This window comes from Ahaetulla prasina, chromosome 2 (assembly GCF_028640845.1).
Source record: "Ahaetulla prasina isolate Xishuangbanna chromosome 2, ASM2864084v1, whole genome shotgun sequence".
Classification (NCBI taxonomy): Eukaryota; Metazoa; Chordata; class Lepidosauria; order Squamata; family Colubridae; genus Ahaetulla; species Ahaetulla prasina.
In genome coordinates this window covers 30,140,208-30,164,289 of record NC_080540.1, presented here as the reverse complement: position 1 = coordinate 30,164,289, position 24,082 = coordinate 30,140,208, and the positions used below count along the sequence as shown (strand labels likewise).

The 24,082-nt window shown below is 45.4% G+C and overlaps 1 protein-coding gene across 1 annotated transcript; it reads left to right on the top strand.

The window, feature by feature from the left end:
- Positions 1–20: 20 nt before the first annotated feature.
- LOC131190467 (vomeronasal type-2 receptor 26-like) lies at positions 21–19,051 on the top strand. Its single transcript, XM_058167790.1, has 4 exons — positions 21–311; positions 4,077–4,289; positions 6,083–6,209; positions 18,147–19,051. Exons 1-4 carry the CDS (start codon positions 21–23, stop codon positions 19,049–19,051), a joined length of 1,536 nt encoding a protein of 511 aa, XP_058023773.1.
- Positions 19,052–24,082: the final 5,031 nt, after the last annotated feature.

Here is a 24,082-nt window from a genome sequence, read left to right as displayed (position 1 = left end):
GATATGAACTTTTTTACAGGATGATATCTTTGGGCCCTGGATGTACCCAACGCTTCATTTTTGCTATTGAAGTGATCAACAAGAATGACCAACTCCTGCACAATCTCACACTGGGTTACAACATCCATGACAACTATGATAACACACTTGGCACTTCAGAAGCCTTGCTGGACATGCTCTCTACTGGAGAAGCCAATGTTCCCAACTACAGTTGTGGGAGGCAGGATCACCTTTTGGCTCTTCTTGATGCAGCTGACAGTGACATCTCCATTCAGATATCAACTTTAGTAGGAACCTACAAAGTCCCACAGGTTTGTGTTTTGTGTTTCTCTACCTGGTAAAGTGAATGGAGTGGTGATGGGTGAAACACTATATCCAAACATATCTTCTCCATGGAACCCAAGAGCTGCTTTTCACCATGGCCATTGTAGGTGTCATGGCTGGCGATTGGGATCCACAATGGAGAGATGACAAGGGTCAAAAGAAACATACCATCTCATGAAAACAACCTCATTGCTTTGAGGGTTTATGCTACACGTTTGTGAGATGAGAAGAGACTCTGCATCCAATCAAAGGGTCTTTTGTAGAATAGGAAGGTGCAGCACTAATGGGAAGCTCACATTTTCTACATGATCTTAGCCAATATAATGATATTTTCAAGGGTGAATAAATCTCAGATTCATGAAAAGAGTTCCAATGGCTACCATTGAAAAACATAAATGGGGTATTTTCTTGGCAGGTTTTGAGCATCTGTACTCAATGGTTAAACACCAAAGAGTAAACCTCATAAGGAACAATCCTAGCAATTACTGGCCCATTGTTTAATAGATATGTGGCAGAAATAAATAACTGTATTTCTGGAGCTCTAGTATAGAATATAATGCATCTATTATTTGACTGTCAACTATATTTGAAAGAGAGAAATCAGTACCTTCGGCTACACATTAGACAAGCAACTTATTGTGACACTTATATTAAAACAAATGTATTTTCTGTATGCTCAGAATTCAGAATAGAATTTTGAACATAATTCAGAATTATGTTCAGAACAGTTCAGAATACTTCTGAATTATTCGCAACATAATTGTTCAGTTGAAATCTGCATATGTGGGTGTGATTGTGGTAAATTGTAGGCATACTACTTAAATATGATATGAATTCTTTATTCTTATTTTTTTTAATTAATTTGTTTCTTCAATTCCATTTTTCATATTTTTTTCTGTTTTATTTATTCTTATGGATATCCTGTATTTTACATTCTGTATCTTGATATGGCCTAATTACCCTGCTAACAAAATTGTGTATAGTCAAGGCTCTGGTTTTCCAAGTTGCAATGTATGGCTGTGAAAGTTGGACCATAAGAAAGGCTGAGTGCCAAAGAATGGAGGCCTTTGAACTCTGGTGCTGGAGAGCAAGGCGATCAAACCGGTCAGTCTAGAGGAGATCAACCCTGACTGCTCTTTAGAAGGCCAGATCCTGAAGAGGAAACTCAAATACTTTGGCCACCTAATGAGAAAGAAAGACTCCCTGGAGAAGAGCCTAATGCTGGGAAAGATTGAGGGCAAAAGAAGAAGGGGACAGCAGAGAATGAGGTGGCTGGATGGAGTCACTGAAACAGTAGACATGAGTTTAAATGGACTCCAGAGGATGGTAGAGGACAGGAAGGCCTGGAGGAACATTGTCGCGATGGGTCAGACATGACTTCGCAACTAACAACAACAAATGGCTAATAAACAATAAACTAATCTAATGTGTTGATAAGAACCATGTTGGATTTATTAAAAATTAAAATGTTCTTGATCTGTTCCCAATATAACGCAGCATTCATTGCTTTCTCAGATCGCTTATGCAACTTCTTCAGAGACTCTGAGTGATAGAAGTCAATTCCCCTTTTTCTACCGCATGGCCCCCAAAGAAGAGGTTCACTACCCAGCAATCATCCAAGTGCTCCTCCATTTCAGATGGACCTTGATTGGTCTCTTTGCTTCAGACACAGAGGAAGGAGAGAATTCCATGAGGGCTTTGACTCCTATACTTGTCAGAAATGGGATTTGTGTTGTTATATCACAACTCTTCACACCCGCCACGTCTACAGAGCCCCTAAGAGGTCCCATTTCTAAGTGGAGACAAGTGAATGTCTTTGTTTATTTTATCAGAATTGGTACCATCTTGGATGCAATTCACCCTATCCATTTATCACTTGATGGCTTGCCAGGACCAATTGAAGGGAAAGTCTGGGTCATCTCAACCTTTTGGGAATGGAAACTAGAGATGAACAAACTTTACAAATACATCCATAGTATCTGGACCTTTGTTTATCAAAGGGAAAAAAAGCAAAATGAAAATGCCTTGGAATCCTTTTTCTTTGGGGTCCCCCAATTTCAAGATCGTTGTTTTCACTGCTCTTCTTCAAAAGATGCCTTTTCGGTCAAAGGCCGGAGAAGATGCACACAGAAAGCATCAGTGGAGACGGAAGAGTTGATAGACTGTATCTTGGTTCAAAATGACCACAATTTTTACAGTATTGTTAAGACTCTGGCCCATGCCTTGAATGCTGCATATTCCTCCAGATGCAGGAGGAGAAGGAAGGAGAGTTTGGTGGCTCCAAGGCTGTGGCCATGGCAGGTACGGGTTCCCAACAAGGATCCATCTAACTTAATTCCTTCTAGGAAGAAATCCAAAGGATAATGAGGGGAACCATCTCAAAGGTTAACAGGCTTCCTTCGCCTCGAGCCTTCTCCTCGTGCATTGTATTTCTCTTGTCATGTGTATATCAATTGCTCTCTGTGTATCAGTAGCTGTAAAGGTATTTAACCACACATAAGTTTGGAAATATTTCACTGTAGATAAAATCATTGTTTTCTGAGGTTTTCACGGGTGTTTGTATGTAGGTCTTTGGTTATTCGGGTTGTCTCCCGCGTAAAATTGGAAGTGTCTTGGCGACGTTTCGACGAAGTCTCATTCGTCATCTTCAGGCTAGGTGTTTACAGCTTCATGCTTCTAGGAGAAATGTTTCACATTTGTGAACATTTGTGAAACATTTCTCCTAGAAGCACGAAGCTGTAAACACCTAGCCTGAAGATGACGAATGGGATTTCGTTGAAACGTCGCCAAGACACTTCCAGTTTTACGCGGGAGACAACCCGAATAACCAAAGACCTACAAAATCATTGTTATTTATATAAAAGGCGTTGTGTGCTGTGTGCTGTGTTTTGCTCCTGGGTTTATCTCATATAACTAGTTACGGTGCCTAAACTCTGACACTTACCAATCTAATCATTCAGGGGATAGTGTTCCAAAGAACACTAGTGTTTCATGTTCTAAAACATGAAAATTATAGTTTGGATATAAATTACCGTATTTTTTGGACTATAAGACACACCTTTTTTTCCCAAAAAAAGAGGGTGAAAATCTGGGTGCTTCTTATATTCCGAATGTAGCCCCGTCCAGCTTCTCAAACGGAGGTTTTAGAGGCTGAAAAAAGCATCAGAAACAAAACTTCAGGAAAAAAGCCTCCAAACAGAGCTTCAGAAAAGAAGCCCCCAAACAGAGCTTTATGGGCTTTTTTCAGAGGCTTTCAGAGGCATAATTTTTTTTTTCTAAAACAGAGTTTCAGAAATTTCAGAGGCAAAAAAAAAAAAAAGCAAGGCACAGAGCTCACAACCAAGGAACCTGTTGCTAAAATTCACCTCTGGGAACAGTTGATTGGGTGTACTCTGGAAGGCCAATCCACCTGCCAATCAGCTTTTTTCTTATTTTCCTCCTCAAAAACTAAGGTGCGTCTTATACTCCAGTGTGTCTTATACTCTGAAAAATATGGTATATTTTTGAATGTTCCCTATAGCTGACGAATTTCATCAATGATATTTTGTCAATGTATGTTTTGTCAGCCTACGATTGACAAATGTTGCTCAACCTTTGTTTTCACCTTTGAAAAGAGTGGCAAGACTTGTTTTCCCAACTAAGAATGTTTGCAAATTAGACAACTGTAGAAGACAGATTCACACGTGCAAAGGCCATTTGGGATAAGGAACCAAGCTTTTTGCCCTTAAAATTCCTTGATGTTTTCATTCTAGTTCCACCCTTTTCTGGAGAAGAATGAATTGTGCAATCTTTCCCATCTGAAATTGTATTTGGACCAAAACGGAGATATAGCAGCAGATCTGAATATCATGAGTGCTGTGATTCTCCCCGAGGAGGATCCCGTTGAAGAACAAATAGGGAGCTTGGAAAGACAGAGACTTACAATCAACCAAGATGTTCTCTCACGGCTAGAACCGCTCAACAAGGTAGGAGAACTCTCAGTGTCTTTTCTCTTATTTTCCAAAGGCTTAGGACCCAGATCAAAAGGGCTAAGCCTAGTCACCAAGGAGGATGACCTTCACTGAGAATTGAATATAGGGAGTAGATAAGTTTCCTTAGACTGCTTATGAGGCTTCAGTACTACTGACCAAGGTATTCTGTAGATGCTATAACAAAGAACACAGTTTAAAGCTTATTCAACCATGTCCAACATAGGATTATGGGTAGAGTAAATCCTCTGGTTATGAATGCTTCTGACCATGACCAAATCAGATTCTGACCAAAAAATTCACAATTTTTTTTTTGCTGCCAATTTCCCCTACCACCCCAATTTTTTTTGTAAGCGCCAAATTTCCAAAATTAGTTTCGGGTCACGACCAAATCGGGTTGTGACCAAAGTTATGGAACGAATTATGGTCGTGACCAGAGGTTCTCCTGTACTTGCAGGCACAGATCATGGTTCCTTTTGGTTCCCCTCTGCAATCTTGTATTACCATAAAACTGATGAGAGCAACCATCAAGTGCTGGGGTTTGTGGTGAATCTGGTAAATTTACTCATCACTCATCCTCAAATAACAAATTAGATGGCAATTCTTTTGACCAGTGCTTGAGTTCAGGTTTGGACTGAACTGAATCAGATGAAACTGAATCTAGACTGGATGAGGTAATGCTGGTCCCAGTGAGAAATAAGCTTTGGAATAAGAATTCAGCTCATCCTGGTTGGGGAATATGTCCCCTGAAAGAGATGATCTATAGCCATGATGACGAACCTATGGCATGCGTGTCATATCGGTGACACACATGCGGAGCCATATCAGTGGACATGCAAGCTCAGCTCTGGCGTGCATGTGCGTGCCGGCCAGCTGATTTTCGGCCCTTCTGGGCACACCAGAAGTAGAGAAACAGACCGTTTCCAGCCTCCGGAGTGCCTGAGGGTGGGTGGGGAAGGCCCATTTTTCACTCTCCCCAGGCTCCTAGAAAGGCTCTGGTGCCTGAAGAGAGCAAAAAATGGGCCTTCTGATCCCACCGGAAGTCAGCAAATAGGCTGTTTCTGGCCTCTGGAGGTCCTCCAGGGGAGTGGGGAAGGCTGTTTTTGCCCTCCCCAGGCTCCTAGAATGCCTCTGGAGCCTGGAAAGGGCGAAAAACAGGCCTACTGGGCCTACCGTGCCATCATGTGCCAAAAGTGGGAGGAGCATGGGGGTGTTCGTGCATGTGCATGCACGGGGGGTGGGGCGCATAGAATTATGAGTGTGGGCACGTGCGCGCACGACCCCCCTCCCGCACTCCCCCCGCTTTTGGCACGCAATAGCAAAAAGGTTAGCCATTACTGACCTAAAAACATCAGTGATGTTTTTAAGTAGTCCAGATTTCGACAAAGTTATCCACACTTCTCTTTCACCCTTTCACCAAAAAAAACCCCCTTCTATTCCTAGGAAGGAGGCCCAAGTTCGCATGAACTGAGAACTACTGGTTTGAAGTGAGATAGGAACCCACTGGCTGTCATTTAAGGCTTGCATCTTTTCTTCAGTTCCATAACTCCAGACTTCATGAAATAGAAAATTCCTTGATTGCAATCAGATATGTCAGATGCAAAAGGAGGAACTAAATGAAGAAACTGCCAGTAATAGTATTTCTTACAGCTGCTCGGAACTAGTTAGAGATTTTATATTTGTCTAGGTAAAGCCCAGAGGCTACTTGGCTGATGTTCATATATATCTCCATCTTACATGGATGGTGAGTCTAACGTATTTTCTTTGGTATTTCTTCTTTTTCTTTTTAGTCTCTGCCTCAGTCCAAATGTGTGGAAAGTTGTCATCCTGGATTTTTCAAGCGGGCTCGGGAAGGAGAGCCAGTTTGCTGCTATGACTGTGTTCCTTGTCCAGAGGGGACCATCTCCATGCAGGAAGGTGGGTGACACCAGAGAAAATGGTACTGGATTCACCCACAGCATTTTGATCAATGTGCATCTTAAAATAGACCTATCTAAGCTTTTTTTTTTTTATATTTGAATTTATATCCCGCCCTTCTCCGAAGACTCAGGGCGGCTTACAATGTGTTAAGCAATAGTCTTCATCCATTTTTGTATATTATATACAAAGTCAACTTATTGCCCCCAACAATCTGGGTCCTCATTTTACTTACCTTATAAAGGATGGAAGGCTGAGTCAACCTTGGGCCTGGTGGGACTTGAACCTGCAGTAATTGCAAGCAGCTGCTGTTAATAACAGACAGACTTAGTCTGCTGAGCCACCAGAGGCCCTTGAAAGCTTGACTACTTTGTTATTCTTAATTTTCAAGGTACCTGATTTCTTCTATAATTGGAAGGAATAAGAAAAAGATCTTGAAGGACGAGATTGGAAAAGACAGGAGGACATGGTAGAGTGGGCCAGTTTACTTCTATGAGAAGAACCTCACTTCTACTTGTCAGTTTGGAAGTCTCTTGCCATGTTCAATTTTCTTCGGACCATCTGATTTTCTTTCTTTTTTTTTCTTTTGTAATTTGAGGAACGATTTTAGATCAATAACTTCGGCTCACCTCAATCAATTTTACATTACAGGCCAAAAGATACAGCCAACAATTGTTCAATTTATCAGTTAATCTTTATTAAGACCATATTTATAATTTATTTATTTATATATTTATTTGATTTCTATACCGCCCTTCTCCCGAAGGACTCAGGGCGGTTTACAGCCAGATTAAAACAACAAAGACATAGACAAAAATTGAAACATTTTAAAAAACTGATTATAATAATTGGCCATAATAAGTTAAAATTTATCATAAAACCCTCATAAAAAACCCCATTAAAAATTTCATTAGGCCAGCCCCGCACGATGGAACAAAAAGGTCTTAAGCTCGTGTTTGAAGGTCCGGAGGTCGGGGAGTTGACATAACCCCGTAGGCAGCTCATTCCAGAGGGCAGGTGCCCCCACAGAGAAGGCCCTCCCCCTGGGGGCCACCAGTCGGCATTGCTTGACTGACGGCACCCTGAGGAGGCCCTCCCTATGGAAGCGCACTGGTCGATGGGAGGCTATTGGTGGCAGCAGGCGGTCCCATAAGTTTATTATTTATTTTATTTATTTATTATTTAAACTTATATACCGCCCTATCTCCCAAAGGACTCAGGGCGGTTTACAGGCATATAAAAAACATCAATATACAAATTAAAATAATCATTAAAAGACCTATTCTAATGCCAATAATTAATAATACCAATTTTTAAAAATAGAAATATAAATATTAAAATCAATTTAAAACCCCTCTAAATTTAAAAGTCTAAGCCAGTCCTGCACAGATGAATAAATGAGTCTTGAGCTCGCGACGGAAGGTTCGAAGATCTGGAAGTTGACGGAGTCCTGGGGGGAGTTCGTTCCAGAGGGTGGGAGCCCCCACAGAGAAGGCCCTTCCCCTGGGCGTCGCCAGACGACACTGCCTAGCTGACGGCACCCTGAGGAGTCCCTCTCTGTGAGAGCGCACGGGTCGGTGAGAGGTATCTGGTCGCAGTAGGCGGTCCCGTAGATAACCCGGCCCTATGCCATGGAGCGCTTTAAAGGTGGTCACCAAAACCTTGAAGCGCACCCGAAGGCCACAGGTAGCCAGTGCAGTCTGCGCAGGATGGGTGTTATGCGGGAGCCACGAGGGGCTCCATCTATCACCCGCGCAGCCGCATTCTGGACTAACTGTAGCCTCCGGATGCCCTTCAAGGGAAGCCCCATGTAGAGAGTGTTGCAGTAATCCAGGCGAGACGTCACGAGAGCGTGAGTGACCGTGCATAGGGCCTCCCGGTCCAGAAAGGGGCGCAACTGGCGCACCAGGCGAACCTGGTAGAACGCTCTCCTGGAGACGGCCGTCAAGTGATCTTCTAGAGACAGCCGTTCATCCAGGAGGACGCCTAAGTTGCGCACCCTCTCCATCGGGGCCAATGACTCGCCACCGATGGTCAGCCGCGGATTTAGCTGACTGTACCGGGATGCCGGCATCCACAGCCACTCTGTCTTGGAGGGATTGAGCTTGAGCCTGTTTCTCCCCATCCAGACCCGTACGGCCTCCAGACACCGGGACAGCACTTCGATGGCTTCGTTGGGGTGGTCCGGTGTGGAAAAGTACAGCTGGGTGTCATCCGCATACAGCTGGTACCTCACACGAACCACTGATGATCTCACCCAGCGGCTTCATGTAGATGTTGAACAGAAGGGGCGAGAGGATCGATCCCGCGGCACCCACAAGTGAGGCGCCCGGGCCGACCTCTGCCCCCTGTCAACACCGACTGCGACCGGTCGGAGAGATAGGAGGAGAACCACCGATAAACGGTGCCTCCACTCCCAATCCTCCAACCGGCGCAGCAGGATACCATGGTCGATGGTATCAAAAGCCGCTGAGAGGTCTAATAGGACCAGGGCAGAGGAACAACCCCTATCCCTGGCCTCCAGAGATCATCCACCAACGCGACCAAAGCCGTCTCCGTGCTGTAACCGGGCGGAAACCGGACTGGAGCAGGTCTAGATAGACAGTTTCATCCAGGTGCAAGGAAACTGATATGCCACCATACTCTCTACAACCTTCGCGTGAGCGGGTTGGAGACGACGATAATTACCTAAAACAGCGGGTCAGGAAGGCTTCTTGAGGAGGGCCTCACCACCGCCTCTTTCAAGGCGGCGGAAGACACCTCCACCAAAGCGCTCGTGTCGCCTGGAGCCAGCCTCGTGTCACCTCCTGCGTGGCCAGCACCAACCAGGAGGGCACGGGTCCAGTAAACACGTGGTGGCATTCAGCCTCCCAACAACCTGTCCATGTCCTCGGAGCGACAGGGTCAAACTCATCCCATAAAATGTCACCAAGACCACCCTCAGTCGTCTCACCAGATCACGCAATCTTGGTCCAAACCATCCCGAAGCTGAGCGATTTTATCGTATAGATAACCGTTAAACTCCTCAGCACGTCCCTGCAGCGGGTCATCCGCTCCCCTGGTGTAGGAGGGAGCGGGTCACCGAAACAGAGCGGCTGGCCGGTTATCTGCCGATGCAATGAGGAGGCGTAGCTACGCCTCGCTTCCCTCAATGCCACTAGGTAAGCCCTAGTATAGGACTTCACTAGTGTCCGATCAGCTTCTGAACGGCTGGACCTCCAGGAACTCTCTAGGCGACTACTCCGGGGCCTCCACCCTCTCAGCTCCTCGGAGAACCAAGGAGCCGGTTGGGACCTGCGCCGGGTCAGAGGCGCAAAGGCACGACACGGTCTAAGGCCCCGCGCGGCCCGTTCCCAGGCCGCAACAAGTTCCTCAACCGAGCCGTGAGCCAGACCCTCAGGAAATGGCCCAAGCTCCGTCCGGAACCCTCCGGGTCCATCAGGCGCCTGGGACGGAACCAACGTGTCGGCTCCGTCTCCCTGCGGTGGTGAATGGCGGTCAGAAAGTCCAGGCGAAGGAGAGTGATCTGACCATGACAAAGGTTCAGTGACTATTTCCTTTAAGTCCAGATCTCTCAACCACTGACCAGAGACAAAAATCAGGTCCAGAGTGCCACCCCAATGTGAGTAGGGCCATCAACTACTTGGGTCAGGTCCAAGGCCGTCATGGAAGCCATGAACTCCCGAGCTGCTGTTGATGACGAGCGGAAGATGGCAAGTTAAAGTCCCCATGACTAAAAGTCTGGGGTCTCAACTACCACCCGGCCAGCACCTCCAGGAGCTCGGGCAGGGCAGCTGTCACGCAGCAAGGAGCCAGGTGCGACCAGCAAGCCCATCTGACACCTATGACCCCATCTCACAAGAGGATTCGCACCCGGCAATCTGAGGTACAGTGGTCTCCTCGGCTCCAGACTCTCTCTAATCACAACCGCCACCCCCACCCCTACCCTGAGCCCTCGGCTGATGGAATGCACGGAAGCCGGTGGGCACATCTCAACAAGGGCACGCCCCTTCTGCCCAACCAGGTCTCCGTGCGCCCATAAGGTCCATGGCGCCCCTGGATAAGATCATGAATTAGGGGGCCTTATTGGCCACGGACCGTGCGTTGCACAGCATCAGCCGAAGGCCCAGGCTCTGGGAGTCTTGACTATCCGGGGAACGGGAGAAGTCTGGGGGCTCGGGCGCCGTCGCCTTCAAACATCGGCCGCGCCCCACAGAACGATATGAGCCCCACTTCCGTCATATCTGCCCCTCCCACTTACCGTGCAAATAGGACCACCCTCAACCAACGGAACACAAACCCCCCCGTCACCTCCCCACCTATTAACTTACCGCTGCGAGCACTCGCAGGGACTGGACCCCCCCCCAACGGGTTTCCCCCAACACCCGTCCTTACCCTCCCACCCCTTAAAAATGCCCTGACTAAAAAACCCCAAAGGCTCCTCCTCTTTGCCACCTCTGTGGGTCCCAAGACCCGTCATAGAGGCCGGCCTTCGGTAATGTAACAGGCCGTTCCCGCGAGGTGGGGGCACCTCGCAGGTGCAAGAGTTCAGTTCTAGAATAGCGCATACAGTACAGTAAAAGTCAGCGGAAGATAGATCGTCCCAGGTTGGCAGAGATGTTAACAGGGATGTTCTCCTGAGGTAACTCTCAAATTAGGATCCAGATGTAAGATGACATAAGATGTAAAAATGGACAGTCAATCTCCATGGTACAAGTGGGGTATAAGATGTAACGTGTAGCATATAAGATGTAACATATACTCTAACCATCAAACCATGGTACAATCTTGGTAAGTCCATAATCAGCGACTAATAGCCCAGGACTTAGATAACACAATCTGTCCAGAGGAACATCCGGGTCCCAAGAAAAGGGGGGGAAGGGGAGGCGCTCCATGGCGCCATCAAGCCACCTCTCGTCCATCGCTGTTTCCAGATGGCACTCCCATCCACTCTAGCAGCTCCCAGAACTCCAATCCGACTCCAATACAGCCCATCAGCTCCTGACGGCTCCCAAAGATCAAAAATGCCCAAAGTTGTTGCACGTCCCAAAATCCCCAACACACAGGGGAGGGCAGGCGCGCCAACATCGCCGCAATTAGGGAGCCAAGCCCGACCAAACCAAAAGGCAGGCCAAGCGTCCTCCTCCTCTCTGGTATCAAAGGGATCACAGTTGTCCTTGTGGGAGGGAAGATCTTGTACTTGCGATAGGAGAGATCTTATGGCAAAAAGCCGGGAAAGCAGGAAAGCCAGGCCGAATAGGCCACACCGCCCTCCTTACCTCCAATGTCCTCCGATGTCGCCCCCACCCTCTGATATCGAGGGGGCCGCTGTTGTTAAACAGGAGAGGGTCCTTAAGAGTCCTTGGGAGTCCTTAGCGTAACAAACGTGGGGAGCAGACCAGGAAGAGCTGGGAGGGGCGGCACACTAGCCGAACGCCGACCAAAACGCCACCTCATCCCCGACACCTAAAATGGCCGCCGTCATTCGCCGATCGCCCTCCCGGCCCGTTCTCAGCAGCCGGGTCCAGGGAAGGCTTCTTGAGGAGGGCCTCACCACCGCCTCTTTCAAGGCGGCCGGAAAGACACCTCCACCAAAGAAGCGCCAGAATCGCTTGAGCCAGCCTCGTGTCACCTCCTGCGTGGCCAGCACCAACCAGGAGGGGCACGGGTCCAGTAAACACGTGGTGGCATTCAGCCTCCCAACAACCTGTCCATGTCCTCGGAGCGACAGGGTCAAACTCATCCCATAAAATGTCACCAAGACCACCCTCAGTCGTCTCACCAGATCACCGCAATCTTGGTCCAAACCATCCCGGTTGAACGATTTTATCGTATAGATAATCATAAACTCTCAGCATCGCCCCTGCACGGGTCATCCCGCCCCCTGGTGTAGGAGGGAGCGGTCACCCAAACAGGGCGGCTGGGCGGTTATCTGCCGATGCAATGAGGGAGGAGGCGAGCTACGCCTCGCTTCTCAATGCCACTAGGTAAGCCCTAGTATAGGACTTCACTAGTGTCCGATCAGCTTCTGAACGGCTGGACCTCCAGGAACTCTCTAGGCGCCTTCTCCGGCGCTTCATCCTCTCAGCCTCGGAGAACCAAGGAGCCGGTTGGGACCCGCGCCGGGTCAGAGGCCGCAAAGGCACGACACGGTCTAAGGCCCCCGCCGCCCGCTCCCAGGCCGCAACAAGTTCCTCAGCCGAGCCGTGAGCCAGACCTCAGGAAATGGCCCAAGCTCCGTCCGAACCCTCCGGTCCATCAGGCGCCTGGGACGGAACCAACGATCGGCTCCGTCTCCCTGCGGTGGTGAATGGCGGTCAGAAAGTCCAGGCGAAGAAGAGAGTGATCTGACCATGACAAAGGTTCAGTGACTATTTCCTTTAAGTCCAGATCTCTCAACCACTGACCAGAGACAAAAATCAGGTCCAGAGTGCCACCCCCAATGTGAGTAGGGCCATCAACTACTTGGGTCAGGTTCAAGGCCGTCATGGAAGCCATGAACTCCCGAGCTGTTGTTGATGACGAGCCGGAAGATGGCAAGTTAAAGTCCCCCATGACTAAAAGTCTGGGGGTCTCAACTGCCACCCCAGCCAGCACCTCCAGGAGCTCGGGCAGGGCAGCTGTCACGCAGCAAGGAGCCAGGTACGTGACCAGCAAGCCCATCTGACACCTATGACCCCATCTCACAAGAGGGATTCGCACCCGCAATCTGAGGTACAGTGGTCTCCTCGGCTCCAGACTCTCTCTAATCACAACCGCCACCCCCACCCCTACCCTGAGCCCTCGGCTGATGGAATGCACGGAAACCCGGTGGGCACATCTCAACAAGGCACGCCCCTTCTGCCCAACCAGGTCTCCGTGCGCCCATAAGGTCCGCGGCGCCCCTGGATAAGATCATGAATTAGGGGGCCTTATTGGCCACGGACCGTGGCGTTGCATAAGCATCAGCCAAGGCCCAGGCTCTGGGAGTCTTGACCATCCGGGAACGGGAAGGTCGGGCGATCGCCTTCAAACATCGAGCGCCCACAGAACGATATGAGCCCCACTTCCGCCATATCTGCCCCTCCCACTTACCGTGCAAATAGGACCACCTCAACCAACGGAACACTAACCCCCGTGACCTCCGAACCTATTAACTTACCGCCATGAGCACTGCAAGGACTGGACCCCCCAACGGGTTTCCCCAACACCCGCCCTTACCCTCCCACCCCTTAAAATGCCCTGTCTAAAACCCCAAAGGCTCCTCCTCTTCGCGTGCCACCTCTGTGGGTCCCAAGACCGTCATAGAGGCCGGCCTCGTAATGTAACAGGCCGTTCCTTGAGGCGGGGCACCTCGCAGGTGCAAGAGTTCAGTTCTAGAGTAGCGATACAGTACAGTAAAAGTCAGCGGAAGATAGATCGTCCCAGGTTGGCAGAGATGTTAACAGGGATGTTCTCCTGAGGTAACTCTCAAATTAGGATCCAGATGTAAGATGACATAAGATGTAAAATGGACAGTCAATCTCCATGGTACAAGTGGGGTATAAGATGTAACATATACTCTAACCATCAAACCATGGTACAATCTTGGTAAGTCCATAATCAGCGACTAATAGCCCAGGACTTAGATAACACAATCTGTCCAGAGGAACATCCGGGTCCCAAGAAAAGGGGGAAGGGAGGCGCCCATGGCCGCCATCAAGCCACCCTCACGCCCATCGCTGTTTCCAGATGGCACTCCCATCCACTCCTAGCAGCTCCCAGAACTCCAATCCGACTCCAATACAGCCCATCAGCTCCTGACGGCTCCCCAAGAGATCAAAAATGCCCAAAGTTGTTGCACGTCCCAAAATCCCCAACACACAGGGGAGGGCAGGCGCCAACATCGCCGCAATTAGGAGCCAAGCCCGACCAAACCAAAAGGCAGGCCAGAAGCGTCCTCCTCCTCTCTGGTATCAAAGGGATCACAGTTGTCCTTGTGGGAGGGAAGATCTTGTACTTGCGATAGGAGAGATCTTATGGCAAAAGCCGGAAAGCAGGAAAGCCAGGCCAATAGGCCACACCGCCTCCTTCCCTCCAATGTCCTCCGATGTCGCCCCCACCCTCTGATATCGAGGGGGCCGCTGTTGTTAAACAGGAGAGGGTCCTTAAGAGTCCTTGGGAGTCCTTAGCGTAACAAACGTGGGGAGCAGACCAGGAAGAGCTGGGAGGGGCGGCACACTAGCCGAACGCCGACCAAAACGCCACCTCATCCCCGACACCTAAAATGGCCGCCGTCATTCGCCGATCGCCCTCCCGGCCCGTTCTCAGCAGCCGCGGGTCCTAAGAGGTCCACAGACCTCTCCCGCGGCTGCGAGGAAGATCGTCTACCAGACCGGGGGGCGAAAACGGCTAGACGAACGTCCACGATGCTGCCATTCGCCCGGCGAGCTCAGATCCGCCGAGCCGAATTTTCACAACAGCGCCATCTTGCGCACGCGCAGGAGCCAAATCAAGTAACCCGGTCCTATGCAATGGAGCGCTTTAAAGGTGACAACCAGCACCTTGAATTGCACCCGGAAGACCACCAGCAGCCAGTGGAGCTTGCGCAGGAGGTGTTACATGGGACCATCGCGGTGCTCCCTCTATTACCCACGCAGCCACATTCTGGACCAGCTGGAGCTTCCTGGTGCTCTTCAAGGGGAGCCCCATGTAGAGAGCATTGCAGTAATTCAGGCAGGACGTGACGAGGGCATGAGTGACCGTGCATAGAGCTACAGAAGCAGAAAGATCTAACTGGGAGGAGCATGGAGGGCAAAAAGTTGGGTTCAAGGGTCAAGAGAAAGTCAAATGGAGGATTCACCATAAAATCCATGGAAAGTATATCAATGTAAAAGGAGGGATATAAACTAAATTTCCTATTTATTAGGGATAAAATCTGCCTCTTTCCTCTCCAATGCACTATCTATCCATGGTATGGATTAAGAGATAAAACACAAATATTGTTTATAGCGCAATTCAGCAATCCTGGGTTGAGCACAGCCATCATCATGGGTTCCTTGGTAGGATTGTTACTGGACCTTCTAACTTCTTCTTATCTTTACCATTTTCTTGGTTATTACATAGTAAAATACAAACAATTACCACAAGTACAAAAAGGGGAATACGGTTTTGGTTCTGAAAGAAGGAAAAAATGCCTTTCACACACTGTCAGGATTAAAAGGAGTGAGACCTAACTGAAAAGAGGGGAAATAGAGAACTAATAAAAACTAAGAGCACCTCTTTCATTAGTATACATCATTTACTAACATTTCAATTTTGTTCAATTTTATATCTCACTTTCAATTTCATCTATAAACCATTCTATCTTTCACATTTCGTCTGCTTGTCTATTTTTCTTAAATAATCTACTTCTTCCAAAACATATATCTTTACCATCCACTATAATTCTCTCCAATCCATGCATTCTCAGACAACAAAACATATAACCCATTTTATCTTTCACATTTCATCTACTTCTCCATTTTACATTAAACAGTATATTTCTTCTTCTTCTTCTTCTTTTGCTTCTTACATACACTTCATTTCATCCTTACTTACTTCTCTTTTACAATAATCTACATATTTCTTCTAATTTACTGATGAAAGAGCAAAATAACTATTAAATTGGGAATAAGAATTTAAAGAAAATAAGAGGTAGAAGGTTGAATTACCTAAAACTTGTAAGGTAAAAATGGAATAAGTTGAAAGACAATGTCAATAATTAAAAATATATGAGGGGAATTCTGAGAAATATACTCACTAAATGGAAAAATCAGGGTTGTCTGGACACCAGAGTGAAAAACATTGAATTGAAAATGAATACAGCCATAGAGGGAGATAAGATTTTAAATATTGTGGGTTTTTAGTGGGCTTTTAACAGGGGTTTTTTATCTTTCTGTAATTTTTTATTTAACAATTTTTAACATACGGCGTTTAAATTAGATTTTTAAATTTGATACTGTATTTTAAAATTTTTCTGGTTTATTGTTGTTGGTTTTTTTTTTTATTATTGAAAGAGTTTTTAAAAAAACAAAGACATTTTCCCCCTTTTTTTCCCCCCTCCCAGAAAACCCCTTCCCCTCCTTCCCCCGGCTTCCCGGTCAATTACAAGGTATTGTTATACATAAACCAAACATAGAATAAAATTTTCCCTTCCAATCCAATTAACCTCATCCAAAGCTTTTCATCTCCCAACCCCCTCCCCATTACATAAAATAACTTTCTAATTATTCAAAGGCAATCTGATATTTCTTAATCTGATATCTGTTTTGTAGATAATCAATCCATTTTTTCCATTCAATTAAATATCTTTCCTGCGTATTGTCTTTTAAAAAAGCTGAGATTTTAGCCATCTCAGCCAAATTAATGACTTTCAGTATCCATTCTTCTATTGTAGGTACCTCTTCTTTCTTCCAGTATTGTCCAATCAACAGTCTTGCTGCTGTTATTAAATTCAGAATCAGTTTAGTCTCAATCCCTGTACAATCCGTTATAATTCCCAAAAGGAAAAATTGTGGCAGGAACTTTATCTTCTTCTTCAGTACATTTTGAATAATCCACCAAATTCTTATCCAAAAGGCCTTAATTTTCTTGCAAGTCCACCAAATATGAAAATATGTAGCATCATCACAATCATACCTCCAACATTTTGCTTGGATATTAGGATACATACGTGATAATTTTTTGGGATCTAAGTGTCATCTATAAAACATCTTATAAAAATTTTCCCTTAAATTCTGTGCTTGTGTAAACTTAACATTTCTAACCCAGATTTTCTCCCATGTTTGGTTTATTGTTGTTTTATCTGCTGTACACCACCCTGAGTCTTTGGAGAAGGGCGGTATAAAAATGTAAATAAGAAATAAATAAGAAATAAATAAGAAGGAGGAGAGAGATGGGAGAAGAAGAGAGAGAAAAAGAAGAAAGGGAAGAGGGGAGGAAGAAAGGGAGGGGAAATAAGAATAGGAGAGAAGTTTAGATAGGGAGGAAGAAAGGAGGAAGGGGAAAAAGGAAGGGGAAAGTGAGAAGGAGTAGGAGAGGAGAGAAGAAAGTAGGAAGGATAAAAGAAGGGAGGGAGAGGAATGAGAAAGAGAAGAAAGATTGTTGTAAAACTGAAAAAATAAAATGGAAGAAAGGCAAAAATTGAATTATTTAAAATTATTTAAATTTATAAATTTAAAAAATAATAAAAGAGAATATATAACAGTAAAAATGGAAAAATTAGAACTTGAGGACGAAAGAAGATGTGGTTTATACAAATAAGCATAGAAATATTAAGATATGATTAAAAATATGGGAAAAGAACATTCTGGCAGAAACTGTAACTAAGCAAAATGTATTTGGATATGTTAAGTTGTATAACTTAAATGGCCAATACTCTGTTCATAAACTATGTGGGTGGGTGTGAAGGGCGGGGAATCAATAAAACTTGATTTTAAAAAACCCTAAGAGCACCTGAAATTTAGAAATGGGCCAGAATGCAATTGAAGGCGCTGTGTTGAGTGTCCCTACATTTGATCATATTATGTCCTATAAGCTACACAGGCTCCCAATTGATTTCAAATTGCAATTAAATTAAATTCAACTTTCAAGTTCTACTTTGAATAAGATCGTAGGACTTACTCCTCTGATTATCCCTCCATAACAATTATAATAGGAGCACTGCAGGTCTGTTTCCTGAAGCACTGCCCCCTTGCGGGGCCTTGGAAGCATTACATTTCGGTTGCAGCTCCTGCGATCCTGAATACCATCTGAATTTGAACAGGCCTTTATCCTTCTAAACTTCTAGATTTTCTCCCAGGATTTGGGATGATATGATGTTATATTTATTCATATTTATCATTTATTACGGCTTTTGATATCAACTCCCATCCTGAAAAGGTCTTTCTGAATATGTGAAAGGATTGACTATAAAAGAAATATTTTATGTTTCCTCAGATACTGAAAAATGCACCAAGTGTCCAGATGATCAATATCCAATCAAAACCCGAGTCCAATGTATCCCCAAAAGAAGGAACTTTCTGTCCTATGAAGAACATCTGGGCATCATCCTTGTCTCTGTTGCCCTACTCTTCTTCCTAATCACATGCCTTGTTTTAATCATATTCCTTAAAAACCTAGAAACTCCCATTGTCAAAGCCAATAACTGCGACCTCTCCTTCATCCTCCTGGTCTCCCTCCTGCTTTGCTTCTTGTCCTCCATTTTCTTCATTGGGCAGCCAAGTAAAGCTACCTGTCTTCTCCGACAAACAGTGTTCAGCATTGTCTTCTCGGTAGCTGTGTCTTCTGTATTAGCCAAAACGATTACAGTGGTGCTGGCATTCCTGGCCACAAAACCAGGGAACAGTGTGAGAAGATGGTTGGGGAAGAGTTTGGCCAACTCCATCATCCTTTCTGGTTCTGCTGGCCAAACATTCATCTGTGCCCTGTGGTTGGGTGTTTCTCCCCCGTTCCCTGATTCTGATCTGCACTCCCAGCCTGGAGAGATCATCCTTCAATGTAATGAAGGCTCTGTTGCTATGTTTTATGTTGTCCTTGGCTATATGTGCTTCCTAGCTGTCATTTGCTTCATTGTGGCTTTCCTGGCTAGGAATCTGCCTGGGGCCTTCAACGAAGCCAAGCTGATCACCTTCAGCATGCTGGTCTTTTGCAGTGTCTGGATTTCCTTCCTGCCCACCTACCTGAGTACCAAAGGAAAGTCCATGGTGGCTGTGCAGGTTTTCTCCATTTTGGCCTCTGGTGCTGGGCTACTTGTCTGTATCTTCTTCCCCAAATGCTATATTATCATCCTCAGGCCAGCTCTAAATACTAAGGAACATCTAATTATAAAAGGAGGGAAATGACTATGAAATTGTTTCTTAGGCTAATAATATCTAATTATCCATTGCAGTTCTTTTGTGTTTAGACCACGGGTGAAATTCACTTATCTTCCCTACCAGTTTTCAAATGTGGGGACCTCTCCTATATCCTCCTAGTCTCCCTCCTATTTCTCTTTTTGACTTCCTTCCTGGATTTAAATTTTCACATTTTTATTTTCTTCAGTTTTAAATAACCTTAATTGTCAAACAGAGCAAAGGAAATATACAAACCCATAAGACCAATAAAGGAGAATATGTGTAGCAGGATTGAAATGAGCGGTCCTTGGTGATCTCTGGGCTTGCTTGTTTTCTTGCAGATGTTTCATTACCTTTTATGTCCTTTCTGTTTATCAGTCAATCAAGAAAAGCCACTCCATCAAACAACCTTCAATATCATTTTCTCACTTGTTATCTGTTCTGTCTTGGTCAAAGCTATCAGAGTGGTGCTGGCCTTCCTGGCCACAAAGCCAGCACACACCATAAGGAGATGGCTGGTGAAAGCTTTGACCAACTCCATTATTATATCTGGTTCTAGTGTCCAGATTGCCATTTCGACCGTCTGGTTGGGAGATTCTGACATACATTCCCAGCCTGGACAATTTGTCTTGCAACACACCAAAGGGTCTGTTGACATATTTTATAGAGGTCTGGACTATACGAGCTTCCTGGCCACCATCAGCTTTACAATGGCCTTCCTGGCCAGAAACCTGCCTGGGGCCTTCAGTGAAGTCAAACTGATCATATCATATTGGTCTTCTGCAAAGTCTAGATCTCTTTTGTGACCACCTATTTGAGCACCAAGGGAAAATACATGGTGGCCATACAGGTCTTCTCAATCTTAATCTTCCATGCTGGACTGCTGGATTTTATGTGTGCTGGATTGGACTGAGCTGTACTGCTTTATAAAATCTCAGTAAGGCCACACCTGGAATACTGCATCCAGTTTTGGTCACCACAATATAAAAAAGATATTGATATTTGAAAAGAAGTGCAGAGAAAAGCAACTAGGATCATTAAAGGCCTGGAGACTTAAACCATATGAAGAACAGTTGCAGAAACTGGGTATGCTTAGTTTATAGAACAGAAGAACTAGAGGTGACATGATAGCAGGGTTCCAGTATATGAGGGGCTGCCACAAAGAAGAGGGGGTCAACTTATTTTCCAGAGCACCATAGGAGAAACCAAGAATCAATGGATGGAAACTAATCAAGGAGAAAAGCAACCAGGAATTAAGGAAAAACTTCTTAACATGAAAACACTTAACCAGGGGAACAACTCGCCTTCGGAAGTTATGGTTGCTTCAACACTGGAGGTTTTTTAAAAACGACTGACTTAAATGGTAAAGGGTCTCCTGCAGTGGTAAAATCTGAACGGTTTACTACTGGTTTGCTGGCTGGGCATACGCGCTGTGTGCGCGCACCATGCACCAAATGCAAAAAAGGCTCTGACGATTGCGCGGCTCAGCTGTGATCGTCAGAACCTTTTTTTTTACCTTTTAAAAGCATTTTTTTACAACCTATTCGGCCAAAGAGGCTGTAAAAAATGCTTTTAAAAGTTAAAAAAAGGGCTCTGATGATTGCGTGGCTCAGCTGTGATCGTCAAAGCCTTTTTTTTTACTTTTTAAAAACATTTTTTAAAAGAAGCGGCAAGCAGGCAAGCAGGCGACTGGGCGATTGGGGGGGCATGGGGGGGGCATGGATTTTTGCTACCAGTTCTCTGAACCACCCGCTGCCATCACTACTGGATTGGCCGATGCAGTCTGAACCAAATAGGTTGTAAAAAATGCTTTTAAAAGTTAAAAAAAGGCTCTGACGATTGCGCGGCTCAGCAAGCAAGCGGGCAAGCAGGCGACCAGGCGATTGGGTGGGCATGGGCAGGGATTTTTGCTACCAGTTCTCTGAACCACCCACTGCCATCACTACTGGATTGGCCGATGCAGTCTGAACCAAATAGGTTGTAAAAAATGCTTTTAAAAGTTAAAAAAAGGCTCTGACGATTGCGCGGCTCAGCAAGCAAGCGGGCAAGCAGGCGACCAGGCGATTGGGTGGGCATGGGCAGGGATTTTTGCTACCAGTTCTCTGAACCACCCGCTGCCATCACTACTGGATTGGCCGATGCAGTCTGAACCGGGAACATTTCACCCCTAGTCTCCTGCCTGAGCAGGGGGTTGGAGTAGAAGACTTTGACGGTCCCTTCCAGCTCTATTCTGATTGATTGATCTTTATCCCCGAATATTATACTATTTTACAAAGACAAGATTTGAACATCTAGTAATAAAAATAAAAGAGAAAACCTAACTTTCCTGGATTCATTTTTCAGGAATGTAACTGAAGAAGTAAATTTCCTTTATTGATCACATTTTGGGGGGATATATACAAATTTGCCTGCACAGACAGTATTTTATTAGTCTCTTTTACTTTTTGAACTCATATCACATTTTATTGAGGAGTCATAGTTGAGCTGCAGGGTCCATAGAAATAGTTGAAGTCACTGACCATAATGATTAGATAAGTATTCTCTGTGCCCAGGTGTCTCTCTGCAGGAAGAGAAATCACTTGCTTTTTTGTAACATCTACCATCATTATGATAATTTTAATTTTCTGTTGCTTTGAAACAAAGAAGTTCATACTGTTGCAAAGTGTTGTTGGAAGAAAAATCCAGGTCCAGTTCCAAGCCGGGAAAATGGAGGCTGCTTAAGAAAGAAAGGCCCATTTATTAATGAGCAGAATGAATACACAGACACGCAGCGTGTAGTTCTGGGACAGCTGAAAAAATGGAGCTGAGAGTGGATGGGGTTTTTATACCTTCTTGATTCCCATGGGGTCATGTAGGGGTCATGGCTGGCTCTATAGGCAAAAGGGGCAAATGCAAATCCTAGGGTTTTGTCTGAGCTAATCTTGTCAACTTTCGGCTTGCCTAATTGTGTTCCTTATCTGGAGTTTCTGTCTGACCCAATCTTTCTGAATGGATTACCAAATGGTTATCCAATCTCTTCTTAAAAACTTCCAGTGTTGAAGCATTCACAACTCCTGGAGGCAAGTTGTTCTACTTATTAATTATTCTAACTGTCAGGAAATTTCTTCTTAGTTTTAAATTGCTTCTCTCCTTGATTTGTTTCCACCCATTGTTTCTTGTCCTGCCCTCAGGTGCTTTGGAGAATAGCTTGACTCCCACTTCTTTGTGGCAGCCCCTTTGTGGCAGCCCCTCAAATACAGGAATACTGCTATCATATTCCCCTTAGTCCTTCTTTTCATTAAACTAGACATACCCAATTCCAGCAACTGTTTTTATATGTTTTAGCCTCCGATCCCCTAATCATCTTTGTTGCTCTTCTCTGCACTCTTTCTAGAGTCCCAACATCTTTTTTACATCATGGCAACCAAAACTGGATGCAGTATTCCAAGTGTGGCCTTACCAAGGCATTATAAAATGGTGTTAACAGTATGAGTGGGTAGATAAACAAAGAATTTACTGTTGAAGAACAAGCAGGCTTTAGTCAGAGTTTTGCCTGACAAAGAGCCATCAGCATGTAGTCCTCAACAAAACTAAGTTTATAATTTCAAGATGAGACGGGACAGCCACTTTTCTGAAATGGGTCCCCCAATCAAGGTCCCTTCTAAGTGCTATTCTGTTATTCCGACATCTTTCCCAGGCTCTCTACTCAGATTTTGGCCTCCTCAGTTTTCCTGCCTTTCCTGAGCAGGGGTTTGGACTAGAAGACCTCTCAGAGTCCCTTTCAACTCTGTTATTCTGTTATTCCTGAGGTAAATAGCTAAGACCCTCATTGGGGCCGTATCTCTTTTGCTCCCTCTGGAACTGAGCTGCCTCTAAACCAGGGGTGTCCAAAGTTTTTTGAGTGAGGGCCAAATACAGAAAAATAAGCAAAGGCCCGGGCCACCCGGGGGGGGGGGGGGCTGAAATTTTTTTGTACCAGTTCTTTGGGCGTGGCTTATTTTGGGGTGTGGCTTGGTGGTCATGTGACTGGTGGGCGTGGCTAACTGCTCATGTGACTGAGTGGATGTGGCTATGGGCATAGAAACTATCAGAGGGCTAAAAGCATTTTTGACCAGTCCTCACACTTATGACCATCCTCACATTTATGCCCATTGCAGCATTTTTAACAACCACATCACTCATTTCACAACTGCTTCTCTTCACCACGGTTACAAGATAGGGTGCAAAATGTAAAGATAGTTGTAGGTGTGAGGACCAGTCAAAAGTGTGAGAACCTGTCAGAAATCACTTTTTCAGCCGTCTGGGCAGTTTAGGCTTAAGTATACTATATGTGTGTGAGTTATATATATGTGCATGTGTATCTCTATGTTTGTGTACGTGTGTGTTTGTGTTATGTTGATTTTAATGTAATATTTTTAAATATAATTATTCAGAAAGGCATGCGCTGGACAACAAACAGTATATAAGCCTAGTAAATTCATGTGGTCTGGCCACACACAAGAGGTGACATATTGACACATGACTACTGTGTGTATTTCTAACTCGCCTATAATGTGAAGAACATTGCTCTCAGTGGGAGCAGTGATGCTGTCCTTTGGATTGAAGGATGGCTGGGATGTCAGGAGAAAGTTTGGTGGTTGAGACACGAAGGACTTCACAGAGATGGCTATCAGTCATTCTGGATCTCAGTCTGCTTTTGTTCTGATTTAACAGAGAAAATGTTTGTTCACATATGTATGTTGAGCCGAACAGGCTCATCATTCTTTTATGCGTATGCCTCATCAGAGGAAACTTGGCATGATCCAAACTCTGATAGAAGTCAGGAGGAGAGAAGCTGATGTTGACTCTTCAGAGAATCATCACATTGCATTTCAATCAGTTCTAACTGCAGACTCTCCTCCACTTCTTCTGCATCCACCAGGAAGGGGGTCGAGAACAGCTTGATTTGTTTTTCAATGACAGAAAAATCTTGAAAACGCTGGTTGAATTCTGTCACGAGAGATGTAATTACAGAAACATATTTCTCCTTTTTAGCAGAAAGGTCTGCCTTTGGAAAAGCAG